General features: G+C 42.2%; 1 protein-coding gene across 1 annotated transcript in view; it reads left to right on the forward strand.

Moving 5' to 3' along the window:
* Positions 1-3,246: 3,246 nt before the first annotated feature.
* Positions 3,247-17,851, forward strand: part of SMARCA5 (SNF2 related chromatin remodeling ATPase 5) — a 413,986-nt gene continuing 399,381 nt past the window's right edge. The window contains exons 1-2 of the mRNA XM_069242595.1: positions 3,247-3,559; positions 16,000-16,074. Of these exons, the coding sequence (XP_069098696.1) occupies positions 3,446-3,559; positions 16,000-16,074 (189 nt within the window). The 5' untranslated portion in view covers positions 3,247-3,445. The remainder of the gene's footprint in view (positions 3,560-15,999; positions 16,075-17,851) is intronic.

Consider the following 17,851-nt stretch of genomic DNA (forward strand, 5'->3'; position numbering starts at 1 on the left):
AAGAGGGCAACGGTTGGTGATACCCCGCAGCCTACAAGGTCGAGTGGTGGATCTGGCGCACCAAGGCCATCAAGGAACCGCAAAGACAAAAGCGCGCCTGCGAAGTAAGGTGTGGTTCCCAGGAATGGACACCATGGTGGACAATGTGATAGGCAAGTGCCATCCATGTGCCATCACCGCTCAGGAAAATGTCCCTGCCCCTGTCGTGACGGAGACACCCAGCACTCATCCCTGGTCCAGAATCAGCCTAGATTTTGGCAGTTTCCCGAATGGGCGTCTGACGGCTGTGATGGTTGACACATGTACCCGGTTCCCCATGGTAGAGTTGGTGGTGTCGACGGCGTTCGAACACGTCCGTCCTGTTCTGGAGAAGACGTTTGCTTTGTTGGGTTTAATGGATGAGATACGAACTGACAATGGACCCCCTTTCCATGGTCAGGAGTTCCATGATTACTTGCACTCACTGGCCATAACGCATAGAAGAATCACCCCGCAATGGCCTCAGGCGAATGGAGACGTTGAGCGCTTCATTAGGACATTGAATCGCACCCTGCGAATAGGTGTGAGCCAGCAAGAGAACCCCGAGCTTTGCCTTCACACTTTCCTGAGGGCCTACCGTCAAACCTGCCACAGCACCACGGGGTGCGCCCCGGGGACTTTGCTTTTCTGCTTACCACCCAGAGACTGTGTACCAGCGGGTGGAGGCTGGCTTCCGGCTGCCTTGGACATATCCAGGATGCAGGAGAAAAGAGGAATGACTAACGCTAAGACAAGCGCTAACAGAAGGGCAAAGCGCCCCGACCTGTACATCGGAGACACGGTCATTCTGAAGGACCGCCACCCCGGATCGAAGTTTCGCACCCCGTTCGAGCCCGATGTTTGGAGAGTGGAGAGCATCGTAGGGACCATGGTGACCTCCACGAGAGGAGGACGGCAGGTGACAAGGAACGTTTCGTGGTTCCAGAAGGTGGTACCCTCGGAACAGGGTGTTGGCACAGGAGACGGAGAAGAGGAAGAATGCGGAGAGTTTGAAACCGGGGATGGTTCGCAGTCAGGTCGGTCGACAGAAGAGTCACGAAGAACCGAGGAGTTGGGCCATGATGTCCCGGTAAGAGTCGGCTCCCCTGACGAGCAGCCTGCAGGGAGGTCTGAGCCCGGAGATGGACAGTCCAGGTACCACATGCGGCCGAACCCCCATCCCAGCCAGCGGCTGAAGGACTTCCTGTGCTGAAGAGGACTGTTGATGATATATATATATATATATATATATATATATATATATATATATATATATATATCTTTCTCTCTCTCTCTCTCTCTCCCTCTCTCTCGCTGTCTTCTCTTCTTGGTTTGGGTGATTTGTATTTTGTTCTGGTGTTGGTTGTGACGTACTAAAACCGGAGGGGGGATGTAAGGAGCCTCCCGGGCGCTACTTGTGCGCACTGCCCCACTCCGTGACGAAGTACGGAGTCCGGAGCGAGGGACTTAAAAATAAACGGAAGCGGGGCCGCGAGGTCTTTTCTGCGCTCGAACCACAGAGCGCATGTGTGCATGTTTTATTGCGGCTCCTGAGACACGCGGGCGGCAGGCCGTGAAATTATACCGGCCTGCGCCCTCTACAAACGTCTCAGGCTTCAGTTGTCGATACTTATTCCAGTCATCAGCGTTGTGGGTGCCAAAGCAGCACATGCAGAGTGGGGGTCCGTGATGACATCTGCCAAGCACATGACACACAGGGCTTAAAGCCAGTAGGCATGTACACTGTTCCAATGCCACGAAAAAATACTGTGAAAATAGTGAAGGCCAAAAATGGCCAGAGGAACTCCTTCTCCAGATGCATCTAGCTGCGCAGAAAAGAAGCTGATTTCAGCGCATCAAGGGAAGGAACTATATTGACTGAGTCCACATCATAACTATGGAGTTGCATGACGACCTCTAAACACACAATTACTGCTGAGGAAAACTTTTCGGATCCAGTCTGACATCTTGGGGTTATTTGTCTTTATTACATACATTTTATTTGATTTTTCCTAATCATTACATGTTATTATATCATTATGAATTCTTATATGCATCATATTAATATGTTACATATAAAAGTGATATATTACATGTGATTATATATCATATAGTTACTATGAACAAATACAAATAACACTTTACACACAGGGATTCATGATAATCAACAATTTCCTTTCATTGTGGAAAATCGCATCTAACTATAAAGTCCATATACCTGTGTTTTTAAGGTAATTATTATATTATTCAATAATACAAATTTTCCTTCCACTGGGGAAATGAAACAGTTAAACAAACACTGGAATGCTTTATCTAACATTACAGTACATTAAAATGCATTTCAACATGCTGCTTGAGAGTTTATGACTGTAACTCTCCTCGCATTGCGTAACACCGTTTTTCGGGGAGTGGGGGAGGGGTGGGGGACAGGGGCAGACGGGAGACGCACACGTGCAGGCAGCAGCAGTATGCCTCTGTCTCCCACTGACGTCAGGCGGACTCGCACGGATAGGCAGACAGACACAGTTAGAACACTGGCAGCGAAGGGGTTATTGCTCTCTTGCATTGATTGTTGGTAAAAGTACTAATGTAAAGTACTCTGATATCGGGCGATATAAAAGCACAAAAATAATAATAGTAATAGCAATGGGAAACACAACTGTCATGTTGAGAATGAAGTGTTGCCAACATTTGAAAACAATAACGCGTCAGGATTCCTCTGAGTGACTTGGGTAAAAGCGACAGCGATTTATGTTAAGGTGGTCCAAAATATTTTTTTTAAGTAAATTAACCAAAACTCAGCAGGAAAGTTGTTTTTTTTCTTTCTGGAGAATCGTTTATCTTATTATAAATGTGTGCTATTTATAAAAATTGAAACAGATACGGAAGTGCTTACTATCATACATAAATATAAGGAGTGTGTACTTTTGAACTTCTCTCACAGCGGCCGCCCCAAAACTGACGGCCAGGATGACTAGGTACCACTCCAATATGGCAACCTGCATGCTTAAGCAGCTACAGCTTTGCATTTGTATTATCACGTGCATTTATATTCACAAAGGAAAGCGCTGGTTGTAGTTACTTACTCGTGTTGTCTATTTTTTATGTTTGCTGCTCTCATTCTAACCTCCCTGGTAAAGAGAGGGTGCGCGGGCGAAGCGCCTTTGTTTTTTTTGTATGTTTTGGCTAAAGCGCTTCCCAACTCTCGCGAGAATTACGGCAGCCGGCTTCAGTCTCTGGTTGGTGGGAAGCGCTGGAAAAGCCGGCTGGAAGGCGGGCGCGCGCTTCCTCCTCTTGTAGCGCGTGGAGCTCAACCCGCTGCCCTTTCTTTTGCTGCCCCCGCCCCCTACTTAGAGCGCGGAGTCTCTCGCGCCGCAGCCTGCTCGCACGGGAGCTCATCTCCGCTCTCATTTTCTGCAATCTCGAGATGGCCGACCAAGAGCCGCGGGGGGAGCCCGAGGTGCCCATGGACACCATACCACTGCAAGATCCTGAGGAACAGCCAGCCGCCGCCACGGACATGCCGAAGGAAGGCACCCAGGTTAGTCAGTGTCGGGTAACCCAGGAGGATGCGGTTGCGCTTTATCTATCGAAGCCCCTAAAGCTGTCAGCGTGGCCACCGAACTAAACTGCAATCTAAATACAGCTCTTCTCGTCTTACTTCTAACTCCTGCCCATATCACTTCGGGGTGTCACTTGTATCTTAGCAGGCCACTTATGGCCAGGGAGGAAGAATCTAACCCCCAGCGCCCCCTCCCTCACTGTAGTGGTAGTTGTCAATCCGGGTCATTGCTCCCCCACGACACTACACACCATCAACAACTGGAAGTATTCGTGGGCACATAGCCACTCCCATGGCTCTCCTGGCTCCGCCCCTTTCTTTCATTCTTATTATGGTCTCTATTTTCAGTGTGCTATCCGCCCCTAAGTGCTGTAAGCAGGTGAGCCGCTTTTCGTACAGTGGCTTTGGCACATAAATGGCTCTCAACGCGAATGTCACACTTCCCCCCTTTGGGGTGTTGCAGAAAAAACCTCATCGGGAGGATCTGTCATCAACCTTGGCTTAAGTGTTACAATGGGCACATAAGGGAAGCGATGTCACAATCTCTTCACCATTCACTAACAATAAAGGGCCTTTTATACACCTTCTCCTTTCTCTGACCGCATTCTCTGCAAAAATAACTGACACCCGATCAATTCAGCTTTAAGGAGGATGAATTGCTTTATAATGAAGGAATAGCCAGAGTCTGGTTGCTAGCATTTCAAACTCTTGGGCCAGGCTCTTGTAAAATGTTAGCTTTCCTCCGGGGTAATGAATTACATATCAAGCTGACGTTTTCCAGCCTCTGCTGTTACAACGCTGCATTTCATACGGTTAATTAATTTGTGTTTTACTAAGTGCATATAACTTGCACAGCTCACTTTATCTCCCGGAAAAGTTCTCAGATTTATATGGTTTTATATTTTTTATTGATTGTGAAAAATAAGTGGTCCTAATTAGGTGAAATAAACTTATAAATCAAACTGTTAAAAATGCGCTCGTGCCTTAATCTCTTTCTGAGAATTTCAGGTCCAGTGTCCGAATGTAATGCTTTCAGCATTGGGGATCCCATATTACTAACGTGGCAGTGTGAATACAGGAACATCACTCTCCCTGCAATGTTAAATACCCTCCAAGTCCTGACCCAACGATGATATTGCAGTAGTTTAGGAACTTATATATTTTATTGGTATCTGTGCAGAAGGTTTTCTTCTAGTCTCACTGTGCCATTTCTTATCATAGACTTCGAGAGCACCTTCTCTTTAGCCTTGCTTACAACTGTCAAAGCCAGTGGGCGTTAACGTCTGGCCAGATCGCTCCACACATTTGCCGTTACACATTCAAGACCTCAAAAGGCTGATTGGCCCGCCGTAATTTCCTGACGTTAAATCCAATACCGTGTTACTTTTGGCAACTTCCAGCATGTGCGTATACTTTACTATTTTTGCCGGAAATAGGGGTCTGACGTGATGAACAGTCTGATTTGGAATATTACGCCTCTTGCCTTGCGGGAAAGCTTAGTTGTGTGTGTGGTTTTCGAATAATGTTTTGGTTCTTTTTATAGCCCCTTTAAATAAATGCACATCATTCAAACACTTTCCTGTTTAGATGCACTGTAAATAAGTGTTTCCAATTTTAATGGTGCTCTGTATACTGATCTTGGAAAGATTGAATGTTGCGATTTAAACTTTTGATGTGTTTTAAAGGTTATTTCCTGTGGTTAGTGTTTAACTCGGGGAACCGCTTTTTGACCAGAGTGAAAAATATTTTACAGTACCTTTACAGCAATGTGAACTTTCTTGTGTATTTTTCGAGTTTGAAGACGCTTACGTAGAATACCAGGAATGGATTTCTCACTGAGTGAGTGGGACTATTAATCAGTTTTGGTTGGCAAGTTCGGACGTGTTTGACAAATACTGTACTTTTTCAGTTTAATAATCCTGATGCAGCTGATGTTGAGAAACTGGTTCAAAATTTATGTATGATGGTTACAGATTTGGAAGAAGGAGCTATAAGGCAGGTGGCAGATACTGGGACAAGACTAGTTTGCACATGGTTGGCCCCTGTCTGTAATGGTACGGACGAGCCAAGCAGTGCATTGTAGTGGGGCTCACAGTAATTACAAGTTGAAATTTCTTCAATTAGTCCATCGTATTTTGTCCTGTCTGCGACATCCAACATGGTATGAATTATTTTCTTATTGAAATGACTTCAATAATGCCTGGTTTTATCATCAGGTTGGTAAATTAGGATTGTCTGTTTTGAGGTTGTTTCTAACATGTTGATCAGTAGTCCTGCAGTATTGTTTTGCCTTCCCCCTCTATTCTTTTATAGACCACTTTCAAGGGTCCTGTCCAGTTGGTATTTTGTTATCTCCAGGAAAACAGAGTTTCACCTTAAAACTGAAGGCTTTTATGCTTCTCGGCACGAATAATCCGTTCTGTCATCGGCCTTATAATATATGAGAGTAACTGTTGTGCTTTTTAATTCTGGGTAATCCATCTGGTTTCCATCCTACTATTTCTAAAAGGTCGTGCAGCCCAGTGTTTTCAATCAATTATGACATGTGGATTGATCCAAAATTCAACTGTTAGATCATAAAATGAAAATTGGAGGGGTATCCCTTTATCTCTGTAACGCGCAGCCTCCTTTTGTTTTTTTAATCCGAGGTCCTTTTGACAAGGTTAAAACAGAATTAAAATGATGTAGCTGTGTATAATGGCGCAAATATCAAGAGGGGGCCTACATGTTTCAGCCTCACTATGTGTCGTAATGCTCAACAGGCTTTCTTCAGGACCAATGAAAATCGAATCCCTACTCTGCTGTGTTTAGTCTTAGCATTTGTCTACTGTATCAATGGTGCAACACTCACACACTCTGAAAAGCATGCACACTAGTACATACAATACCTCAGGACATTTTCCACTATTAGTCTAAAAGGAGCGAAGAAAAGATAACTTATCATATGTTAACAGCACAGAATTGTTCTGCATTCAAAGTGTTGATACATATAAATAGGTTGTCCCCCGAATCAAGCAGCAACTTATACAAGAACAGTGCTGGCCATATTAAAATAATGTAAAGAAACAGCCAGGGAGAGACATAAAGGAAACAAGCATTTGCAACGTAATGGGTCTCACATTTTCATGAGTTAGAGCTATTAGCGTTTTTAAACTCCTCACAGGACTTTTCTTGCCACACAAACTGAAAAGTAAAACCGTTTCACATAAGCGAGCTGACGGCCACCATAAGCGCAAAGCAGACACACAAAAGGAAACAGAAGTTTGCCTGCAGTGAAACGTATTAGCAAAAATGCAATTATCGATGTAACCGGCAGAAGTGAAATTATCCATGTAACTGGGTCAGTGTCATGCAAAGCGCTCAATTACTGCCCAGTGAGATCGCACTGCCTATGAAATAAAGAGAAAAAGTAGTTCAGAAACCACACGGAAAACATTGAGCCTCGTATGTTTTCAGTAGTTGTTCGGTGCGCTCGAACACTAGAAGAGGCATGACGTGTGCATGAGTTTCACTAATGAAATTAAGCAAACTTTAAAAGACAAGCCCACGAACCAACCAAACTGATGGGCGTGGCTAAAAGCCCATAGAGAGATTAGACCAGGGACAGAGCGCTTTGTGCGCTTGAGCCTAAAAAGGCAAAGATACTCCAAATCATAAACACAATTTGATTTGTATTAAACATAAATAGTCTTTACATCATGTATAAAGTACATGGTTGCTCCTTAAAGGCCGAATTGGAGGTTTAAGATTACAAAATATTTCTTGACTCCTTATTTCACGAGCACCTTTTCCAGCACTTCATAGTTTTCTTCGTATTGTTTTAATTTGTTTACTATTGTTCTTATGTAAGTTTCTGCTTGATCTGGCGGACTGCCTGTTACATGCACCAATATTTACCTGGGTCATTCGACTTGTTGGGTAACCCCATTGGTTTGTAATTGCATTCAGAGTGTGCCTTTGCACGTGTGTCAAAGCATGCACACACATGAAATCTCCACACCGTGACTTTCACCACAAGGCACACATCATTTAAAAGCACAACTCGCATTGTATAATGTGTTTCCATGCAAATACACATGCTCAAAATCCAGTCGTAGTGATCTGCGCTTTTAGTCAATAGCATCTAGCTCCAAAAGGCTCCGGAGGAGGACATCCTTGTAGTCTTTCACTACGAATGTAAAAAATAATCAAGATAGTAAGCGTGTGGTGCGCAATGCCATTGGTACCCTCCATAATTAATTATGCCCCTGAAACTCCCTTTGCCAAGGGATTTCTTCCTGCATTATACCTGCATAGGACTACCTGGGCCTTGAATGTTGCCCATTCCTGTCTTGATATACCTCCCCCTATTGGAGGAAATCCTGACGTGTCTCCCTGCTTCAGGGTAGACGTATGTTGTGCGTTAGGTTGCACATGCTCTGTGCATAGCAGACACACATAGATGTGGTCAAGCTACTGTGCACTCAAACAAATGTCACGACGCAGAACCTGGTGAAAAAGGTAGTCCTACCCTGGTTGTGCGTCGGCTCACTTGCAATGGTTTCTTTTGAGTTGACTTGACTTTTCCTAAGTTGACTTGATAGTAATACCAGGGTGATTGAACTGCTTTAGGAATGTTTTTTGATGCTTTTGAAGACGTCAACCCATATGCCTCTTGTAAAGTGCATAATGTTCAATATTCTGTACTGCTCCATAATGGTATAACATCAAGGTGATTATAGTTAACAAGTCTAGGGTGGAGGCGGCTATTCTCTTCCTCACTCATTTACCCCCTTTCATATTGTCAGAACACCTTCTTCCTTATTAATCCAATAGTTCTTAATGGTGGTCGCAAGATTAGTGTAGTATTGTGAAATTATCCCTGTGCATCAATATATTCCCAATGCAGAACCTATAGACACTTATTTGTTCTATAGTACATTCCACCAAGGAATGTCATAGTTTAATCGTGGTTTATGGGTGGACAATTTATAAATCAATTGTTGCTCTTTCTCAAAGAGGATCCTCTCAGTGTGCCTGTTCTCCCCTTCCAATTGTTCCAATACGAAACATTTGAGGTCCTGTATAGAGTGTGATCTAGTAATGAAGTGTTCACCCATTTTAGTAGCATCACGCTTGCGGCGAGCATTGCTCCTGTGCTTGCATACCTTAATCCTGACCTTGCAGGCTGTCATACCTATGTACTTAAGGTTGCATGGGCAAGTTTTTATATGTATGACATGCTTGGTGTTTTCAGGTGGTGTCTCGTTAGTTGCCAGAGAAATGGTATGGTCATGACTAACTCTTTGGTGAGGGATGTCAAATGATAAATGTTACACTGTCCACACAGGTAATACCTCACTACCCCCAGAATGGTGTTAATCATCCTCCTCGTATCCCTGGGTCTTGTGTGTACTAACGTATCCCTTAGGCTTCTCTCCCTCCTATGTGAAAAAAGTGGGTAGTCCCACTTTCTAGGTCCTGTATGAAGTATACACCAGTTTTTCTTGATGATTTTCTTGACACGATCTGAAGCAATATTGTATGTTGTAACACATACCAGGGTAGGTACTTGAGAACAGAACTGGGACAGTGGTTCTTACAATGACCCAATCTGTGATACGATCGGCCTCCATGGAAGCGGGTAGGTCGCGCTTTCTATGAATCTTAGGGTGGGTATAAAAGCATGGTGTTTCTGGATTGGTATTTGGTTTAAAAAAAAAAAGTTCAGGCTTACTGATCCACATTCAGCCACCTCCATCACATGGTTGATTTCTCATGTGTAGGAGAAGGAACTGTCTAGCATCCTGTAATTTTGTTGGTCGGTCAGTAGCCTTAAGCACTGTGTCCTGTATGCAGTGGTAGTCTGGAGGACAAGCCCCACACCTTTGTTTGCAGGTTTGATTATGCATATGTCCTGCTACAGTTAATTCTGACCCTTTATTTCTACTTAGCTTGGATTTTGAGGATTTTATCAGTGTTAGCATCCAGTTCTTCCACTGCTCTAGTAACTCTACCGGGGTTGTATGTGTAGATGGGTATGAGTTCGACTTTTTTCCTAAACCAGTTTCTGTCCCCATGTTGGATCCTGATCACTAAAGTATGCCTTAGAATGCAGTTTGCAAAAGAATGCTGCTAGTTCGCAGTGAAAGTGGAACATATCCAAGGTAGGGGTAGGAATAAAGACCAATTTCCTGTTCGGTACTCTGTTGGATTTCTGAGTCTTTTGTAAGTAAGGTTAGTCACTAGATTGACCCTGTGCTGGGTCCCGGGAGTGCATTGATCATGCTCCATGTGTGTACCCTGTCCTCTTCCATGCCCTGCTGTACTCTGTTCTCTTTATTTATTTTAGTTTCTCTGAGAGCCTTTCCTTTTGCTAAATAAAAGGGGGCAGGGGGGCAACGGTTTTGTGGGAACCTGTGGCATCATTTCATTAAAGGAGGGCCCCATGGCATCATTTTTTTTCCTTGTGGTGGAAAAGGGGGTTGATAGAATAGAGGGGCAGGCATGAAATTGGTAAAGCCTTGCCATGGTTGGGCCCGTGGTCTCCACCTGTTGCTCAGCCTTGATTTAACCCTATGGTCACTGTCACTTGACCATCCTTCTGAATCGGATGACCTTTCATCGGAGGAGTTGTTGTCAGTTTGATCATTATCCCTATCTGTTGATGCTTTATACTCTGGTACTGAGTGTGGATCCATTTTACTGAATGAGAACTTCACATCCTTCTGGAATTTTGTAATCTTGCACTGCGTCAAGATGTCCTTGTACTCGGTCATCTTCTTGTTCATATTATAAAGTCTTTGTTAACGGCGGGCTTTGTTGTCTTGAGATGGTTCTCACTTGTCTGGATTTCTCTAAGAATCGATTCTGCTAATCTTTGCTATTGTTAAAAAGTATAGGTCACTACAACTGGAGTTTGAGCATGTGTATTTGCATGAAACCACATTATGCAATGCGTGCTGTGGTTTTAAATGTGTTTTGAAATGAAATATGTGCCTCCGGTGAAAGATGCAGTGTGGGGATTTCATGTGTGTATGCCTTGACGCACACACTAAGCATGGTACACTTTGAATGCAGCACAATTCTTTGACAATTACAAATATGATACATTCTTTTCTTTTCTCCTTTTAGACTGATAGAGGAAATCTTCCTGAAGTATGGCCTGTACTAGCGTGTATGCGTTTGAGTGTGTCGCACCTTTAATACAGTAGACAAATGGTAAAACTAATTACAATAGAGTAGGGATTAGATTTTCATTGGCCTGAAAAAAACCTGTTGACCCCTAGGGACAGTTAGAGGCTGAAGCATGTTGATCCCCATCTTGATGTTTTGGCAGTTATACTCGGCTACATTAATTTATTTCTGTTCTTAAATCTGCCAACGGACCTTTGATTAAAAACCCAAACAGAGGATCCCACAGACAATTTAAACTAGATTATCGGTTTAGAAAGTCCTCTGCTTACAAAATGCGTTGAGCCCACCCACTCATACTAGGTGCAGTGGATGATGAAACATGCCACGGGGTGGTAACTGTGGGTGAGGGTTGTAATAACAAAATCTAAGGTTTTATGGTCTCACAATCCACTTCTGGTAGGACTTACGGTACAGAGAGGAAGGGATAACCCTCCAAATTTCTTGTATGGTTTGGTGGGAAGAGGGTCCCCAGCTTTTTTGGCTTCTCACTCCTCATTAATGTGATATGCTAAAATGCAAGTGGTCAGTTTTAACGTTGAGGGTCAGAGCTACCCGTCACTTCTGCCATAACATGACATTGACTAAAAACATATATACATTAGGGGCATGCGTCATAACATTAAGAATTAATATTCAGTTGCACTTATCATCAAGGTAGATGGCAACAGAACTGCTTAAGAATGTAAAGGTCAGTTCTTGCCTAAACCAACCAAGCAAGGAAGGTAGGAGAGTGATATTTGTGAGCAGTTGAAGCAAATTTAGGGGTTAGAATGACTGCTTCTTTCCAGGCAGATGCTAGAGGGACTTTCGTTTCGAATATTACTCTGTGTTAAATGGCAGGTGAAGCAGGGGGGTCCTTCGAGCATGGGTAGTTAATGGTCTTTTGTCTTGGACTCAAGAGAATCAAAGGTATGGAATCTGAGATCTTTTCTGGTTGGTCTGGGGTTTTAAAGAGCCTGGTTGCTGTTATGAAAGAGTGCAAGATGAGTTAGGGTTGTGATATGTTGTATATTATTCTGAATAACGACTAAGCAATTGAATATTGGAGTAATACATTCGGAGACTTCAACTGCACAATAAAGTGTTTTTCTTGGTAGTGTTTGGACAAGCAAGGAGTTGTTCGGTATGTTTGGAGGGATCATTATTTTCTTATTCCCTTATCAGAGTACTAAACCATTTTTTTTTTTTTTTTTTTTTTTTTTAAACATCCAGGGGTAAAGGTAGAGCGGTTTCCATGTTAGAAACAAATAGTAGAATGTCTGTGTAAACTGCCTGTTTGAAGGACTAGTGTTCTGCATTTCATATTTTTCCTCCTTCTCAAGGACCCCAGTGAGTGGGTACAGTGCAATTACAGAGAGAAATGGAGAAAACAGGCATTGTTCCTATTTTTCTGTTTAAGTGTAAAGTAGTCTTGAATATTCTCTCTTGTAGGAAGATTAAATTCCATTGAGTCATCCACAGTAGTCCAAAGTCTTGAGTCTCTGTCCTGAGCAGGTCCTGCTGGCAACAATACAGTGAATAAGTAGTCTGGGATCCGGATCTGCCTGAAATGGAACGCAGTTTGGTAAAGGACCTGGAAGTGCACAAAGAATGCTTTATGTATCACTTCCTGGGTGGTGGCGGTTGTATCTGGGGAATGTCAGATAGCAGTCACCAGCACGGTGTCAGATGCACAATGCTGTCAGATGTCAGGCTCTCTCGACGAAGTCTCAGCACTATCTGCCTGCCATCTTGTGATGCTCGGCCACACCCTCCATGTCCTCTGCGCTTCATAAATCTAGAATAAGTGTATTTGTTGAGCAAACCATTGATGCCCCTGAAACTATTATAGAACCTATCAACTTTCATAACAAAAGCTTTTCTAGAACATTTTGTGGCAGCAATTTCGCAGAAACCTACCCACATCTGAACATTGATTAAAAGCTGGAAGCAGTGTCATCACCAGCAATATGTCTTTGCTTGTATCAACCCTATATCTTTGTGGACTGCTCTTCACCTTAATTAGGCCTTAACAAAAATTATCATTTTGCCTTGTTCCGCTTCCATACTTGTACAAAAATGATTGGATTCCACTAATGTCTTAGACTCTGCCCTTTCTTATATCGGAGGCTATGAATCGGTTTAATTCTTGCCGACCAGCTTCTGTCTAGGTAAACCCATCAACGATATGACTAAAAATGATAAACATCATGGAGACTGATTAAGGTTATTAAACCTTTTTTCCTGAACATTAACTCAGAAAGATAGGCTAAGCCCTGGTTGTCTGTAGAAAGGAATACGGTACCTTCTGAGATAGCCACAAGCTAGTCTGATATTGGGGACTGCCTGCTTTAATCACTTGTGCTTTAAGCTTACTTCTCCTCAAAGGTAGGTGCAGAAAACTTGTATGTTAAGGGCATAAATCCCTACACTCTAATCAGGCCCGTTTGTTACTCTTGAATTTTTTTTTTCCCAAACATTTTTAAATTTTGTTTTTTAATTATTTAAAGTACCTTGCCAACTTCGCTGCTTGAGCACCCTTTTACCTGTATTCTAGTGGTCGACAAAGAGTTCCTTGTAACAGTCTTTCTTGGGGTGTTCTTAAAAAATCTTGCTTTCTGTTGTTCCGGCAAGCTGGAACACTACCTCTATTCTGGTATTCAAATAGGAATGAACACACCACCTTTTGGACTTCCACTTCTACTTTACTTTATACAGCAACGGGGCTGCTTCTTGTAGACTTGAGCTTAGCATTTGTGTGCACTCTTCATTTCGTGTTATGTATTTGTATGTGCCCTCTGTGTTTTTTTTTTTTTTTTTTTTTTTAATTAGACCATTGTTTTTGTACTCGTTTGTAACCAGCTAATCCAGTGGTTCCAGACTTTTGTAGAACCACAATCCAATTTTTAAAGCAAACTTTCACGACCCACCAGCTTTAACAGACGAGTTAGGGTGATTTTTGTTTTTTAATGTAATATTGGTTATGCTTTCGAAATAGTATGAATTAACAAAATAACATACTTTACCATTTTTGTGCTGCTCTTTAACAGTGCTGTTTGTAAAAGTCACAACCTTGACCATGCTCTACGAAATGTCTTTATTGGACTGTGATCTGCCCATAAGTGTCAGGTGGTAAATGCTGTGGTAGAGCGACAGATGGTGGAAGCTGAGTTTAGATGTGGCAGGAAAGACCACTTTGATTGCACCCCTCAATGGGAGAGAACCCATAGGGTCTACTTTGTAACATTTTTCAAGCCTCTCAACTGGATTCCTTGCATACCTTTTGTGTGCATATTTGTACAGGGTTTTGGTTATTTCCTCTATCCCTCTCAAAACAAGTGTGGCACAGCGCTTATCTGCTCCTACACCCTTTTTTCCTTTCTGAATGTACATCTGTGCGTTCAACACAAATTTTCTCTATTGTGCTTGTGGTTTCCAAGCAGCCTGAGGATCTTGACAGGATATCTGGGGTCAAGCTGCAAAGCAATTTGACCAGTTAGAAGCGTCTCCTGCCTTTCACCCCAAAGCGTGCGAAAGGGGTGGAAAGGTCCAGGAAGTGCACGCTATTGTGATTGCAAGAGTCTTTTTTTATTTTATTTAAAGAAAACCAATTGGTTTGTCATTATGTTAATGCCCACTTTGCAAAATTAATGCTGGCCCTTCGAGCCAGTAGCCTCTAATTTGTCTTTAGTTTGTAAAACTGCACCATCCCGGAAAATACCTTTGCATGAACTGGAGTTTGCTGTTAGTTGGCTGCCCCTGCACCAGCCTTACACTCTGAGATAATTCATGCTTGGGCACCTTCTCTTGAACAGAAAGCTTAGCTGCCTACCAAGCTAAGGACTTGATGACTATGAGCATAGTTGGCAAGGCCCAGCGGACTGAAGTCTTTATGGAGTACATCTCCAGTATTATGTGCTCTGGAGCAATGAATACTTCGGTATGAGAATCAAGGAGAAGCAACTGCTAAACCAAGAGGTTAACAGATTCTTTGAAAACAACAATTTTCCCTATATTTTGATTGTGTCAAGTTTTCTCAACTTTAATCATTCTGGAGTCTTTTTAACCTTGTGAAAGGTCACAGATTTTCTCAGTTGTCTTTTACACTTTTGTTCAGTGGGTACTCCGTTGCGTCAGATTGAGTGTCAATGTTTTCTACTGAAAACAACCAGTCCTGCTGCAACAATTGTGGGATCAGCTTGTCCTTAACTGGTATCCACACCCAGCTAATGTGTTAAGTTAATTCTAACCTTGCTCTGGGAACCCTGTGGTCCTGTAAACCGCAAAAACATTTGAGTAAATTTGCCATTGACACCCTATTTTTGACTTTTGTGATACTACTAACCAATTCAGTGGGTGGTGACTAATATGGTGAGTAGTCTTGAGATTAGCCAAGGTTAATGATTTTAGGATTGCAGGAGGACAGGGAACAAGGTTGTTTAATAATCAAGTTGGTGGTGTTTTCGAAATTTAGAACAAAGGAGTCCTAGGAGGTTCTTGGCTGAGGTGAGGCAGTATAATTCCAAGAAGATCAAACTTTGGTGTTTATGACAAAAGGCAAGCGATTGTCATAAAGTTGTTGCATGGATTCCACTTGAATCCATTCCATACTTTAGGCATTCCACCTCTCCTGCTCTTCGATAGAGAGAGCAGGACCACCTTGAAAGTTGTAGGTAAAACATGGAGTCCCTTAAGCACGTAAGTTTAGCAGAGTGCATATATACATTGAATCACTGTGAGACGCCAGAACCAATTAACAGCAAAGTAGAACCCGAACTTCATGGGAGCCAGTACATGTTAGGACATGTTGCCTTGTGTTCGTGAGTTGAGCTTAATATTGGTGTCTGTGTTTACTCGAGTCCACGAGGCAGCTGTGACTAAAGGGCACCAATGTAGCCCAAGTCTGTTCAGTGATATAGTTTGTAAATAACGATGTAAGCTTACTGCCTTATGTTCTACTAAAATTTATGTGAGTACATAGGCCAGAGACCATGTTAACAGGTATTTCTGTCAGTCATACCAGAGACACTTTTGTGCCAGGCATTTATTTCCTTTTTGCTTGTTTCACATACTTAAATGTGAAGCGTAATCCACACAGGGCACATTAAATTAGTTTGACATGCTTGTGTAGAAAGTGATTGCTTTCAGTGATTTCAAATGTTCTTTTTGCACTGATCTGAATGTTCCTAAAATGTCGATTGACTTCATCCTTGTTGACGAACAAGTTGTTTTCGGACCTGTAAAATAATCTGCCTTTCTCTTAGGAGACTTCTTCGGGTGACTCTGAAAACCAGCATCAAGATGTCAATGAATCAGAACTCCCTTATGAAGAAAAAAGGGTGCGTTTTAATTACTCTGTTTTTATGCATTTCTTTGTTTACATCTTGAGTAGAACTGCTTTAAAGATTGTTGTGCAATCAGCCGCTGAACATTTGTTTGTGCGATGTACAATTAACAAGTTGGTGGTTGTGGAAGTTACAAACTGTAGAAATATGCCAAGAGGGAAAATGATGTACACATGGGCAAAATTTCCATCAAATAGTACTTAAGCATTTTCTTTTAACTTCACCAATGTTGGCTAGTTTATTATATATATATTTTTAATTTTATATATATATATATATATATATATATATATATATATATATATATATTATGCCAACCCTTAGTAGTAAATGGTGAATATGAACAAAAAAAACTAATTTGGAGAGAAAGCAGGAGTGGAACATTGGTGTCAATTAGAGTATTTATACTAAATGTTGAGCAATTATCCTTAACAGGCCTTCTGTAAGGATGAGTAGATACACCTGTGTATTACCAGTTTATCTTCAGAGACTCAAACCCACCTTGTTCAATAGCACCCATAACGGACACACAATTTCACATTACATGCAAATTAGCAGTATGTGGATGCTACAATATGTGTGGAGTCGGTCTTCTAATTGCAATCACTGACCTTTTTATGTACTAATATAAATTCATTGTTTAAAAAGTCATCTTGCATTTATTGCGTACAGTTTTGTAAAACTAATTGCGTTCTACAAAATCATAAATTTACTTTTCTTTCCAGTTGCATTCAATTTGCTATCACCAACATTTAAGAAGATTGTCAATATTGTCAAAAAACACATGTTTTATGATGAGTTGACTGCTTCTGTATGGCTTAGTATAACCCCAATAAAAGTTTTATGTACATTTTCACAACTTTTCCCAATTGGTTTCACCATTCTCACACCAGAGTTGTTGCATGGTTGTATGCCCCCAACCTCTATTCCCAAGAATCTCCAATTATTTGTTAATGTAAGTACTAAGATCCAATGAATATACCCCCATCATAAGGCGATATATTTCAACTTATGTTTTCAAGAAACACCAGGCTCTGGTCTCAGATTAGTAGTTAGTTTGACTGCTAGTCACAATAGCAGAGTTAAGACCCTTCAAAAGAATCAGTCTGTCATGTGGTCCGTTTAAAGGCAACAGAACAGCCCCATTCAGAGCTCATTTCAAGAGCATGCACGATTCCCTTTTGTTTGTATATGTTGTTCCACACCTGACAGAATCTCAGTGCTTGGGGTGATTCTCTGTGCCAATCTACAGGGGGTGTGTTTTTTTGTCTACAGGAGTTCTGTGCAGGATGTGTGTGTGCAGGGCATGTATATTTGAAGTGGGTGTGTCTGAAAGTGTCTCAGTCTATGGGGGGAGGGGAGTAGGGAGTTGTGCCTGTCAACAGGGAGTGCTTGGGTCTATCTACAGTGGGTGTTTGTGTGGGGGGGTATGTCTCAAGGGATGTCTCTGCATGGGGTTGTTTTATGTGCAATATGTGATGCATCAGTCTATGCATCTGTAGTCTAGTTGTGTCTGTTCGATGGGGCTATTTCGGTGTGCAGTCGGTGTTTGTGTCTGGGAGTGTGTCATTGGACTTGGGTTGTGTATATGTGCAGTGAGTATGTTAGTAAGGCAAGACAAAGGGAAGAGAACCAATTAGGCTGGAAGCAGACAAGGCATCATGTAACAGACAGCCCGCCGCAACTGCACAGAATGTCTTATCAATACTTCTTTTCCTACTGCAACAGTGAGCTACTCCAACTTAATTTTTACTTCAGAATATTATATTCA

Source organism: Pleurodeles waltl, chromosome 1_2 (assembly GCF_031143425.1).
Source record: "Pleurodeles waltl isolate 20211129_DDA chromosome 1_2, aPleWal1.hap1.20221129, whole genome shotgun sequence".
Classification (NCBI taxonomy): domain Eukaryota; kingdom Metazoa; phylum Chordata; class Amphibia; order Caudata; family Salamandridae; genus Pleurodeles; species Pleurodeles waltl.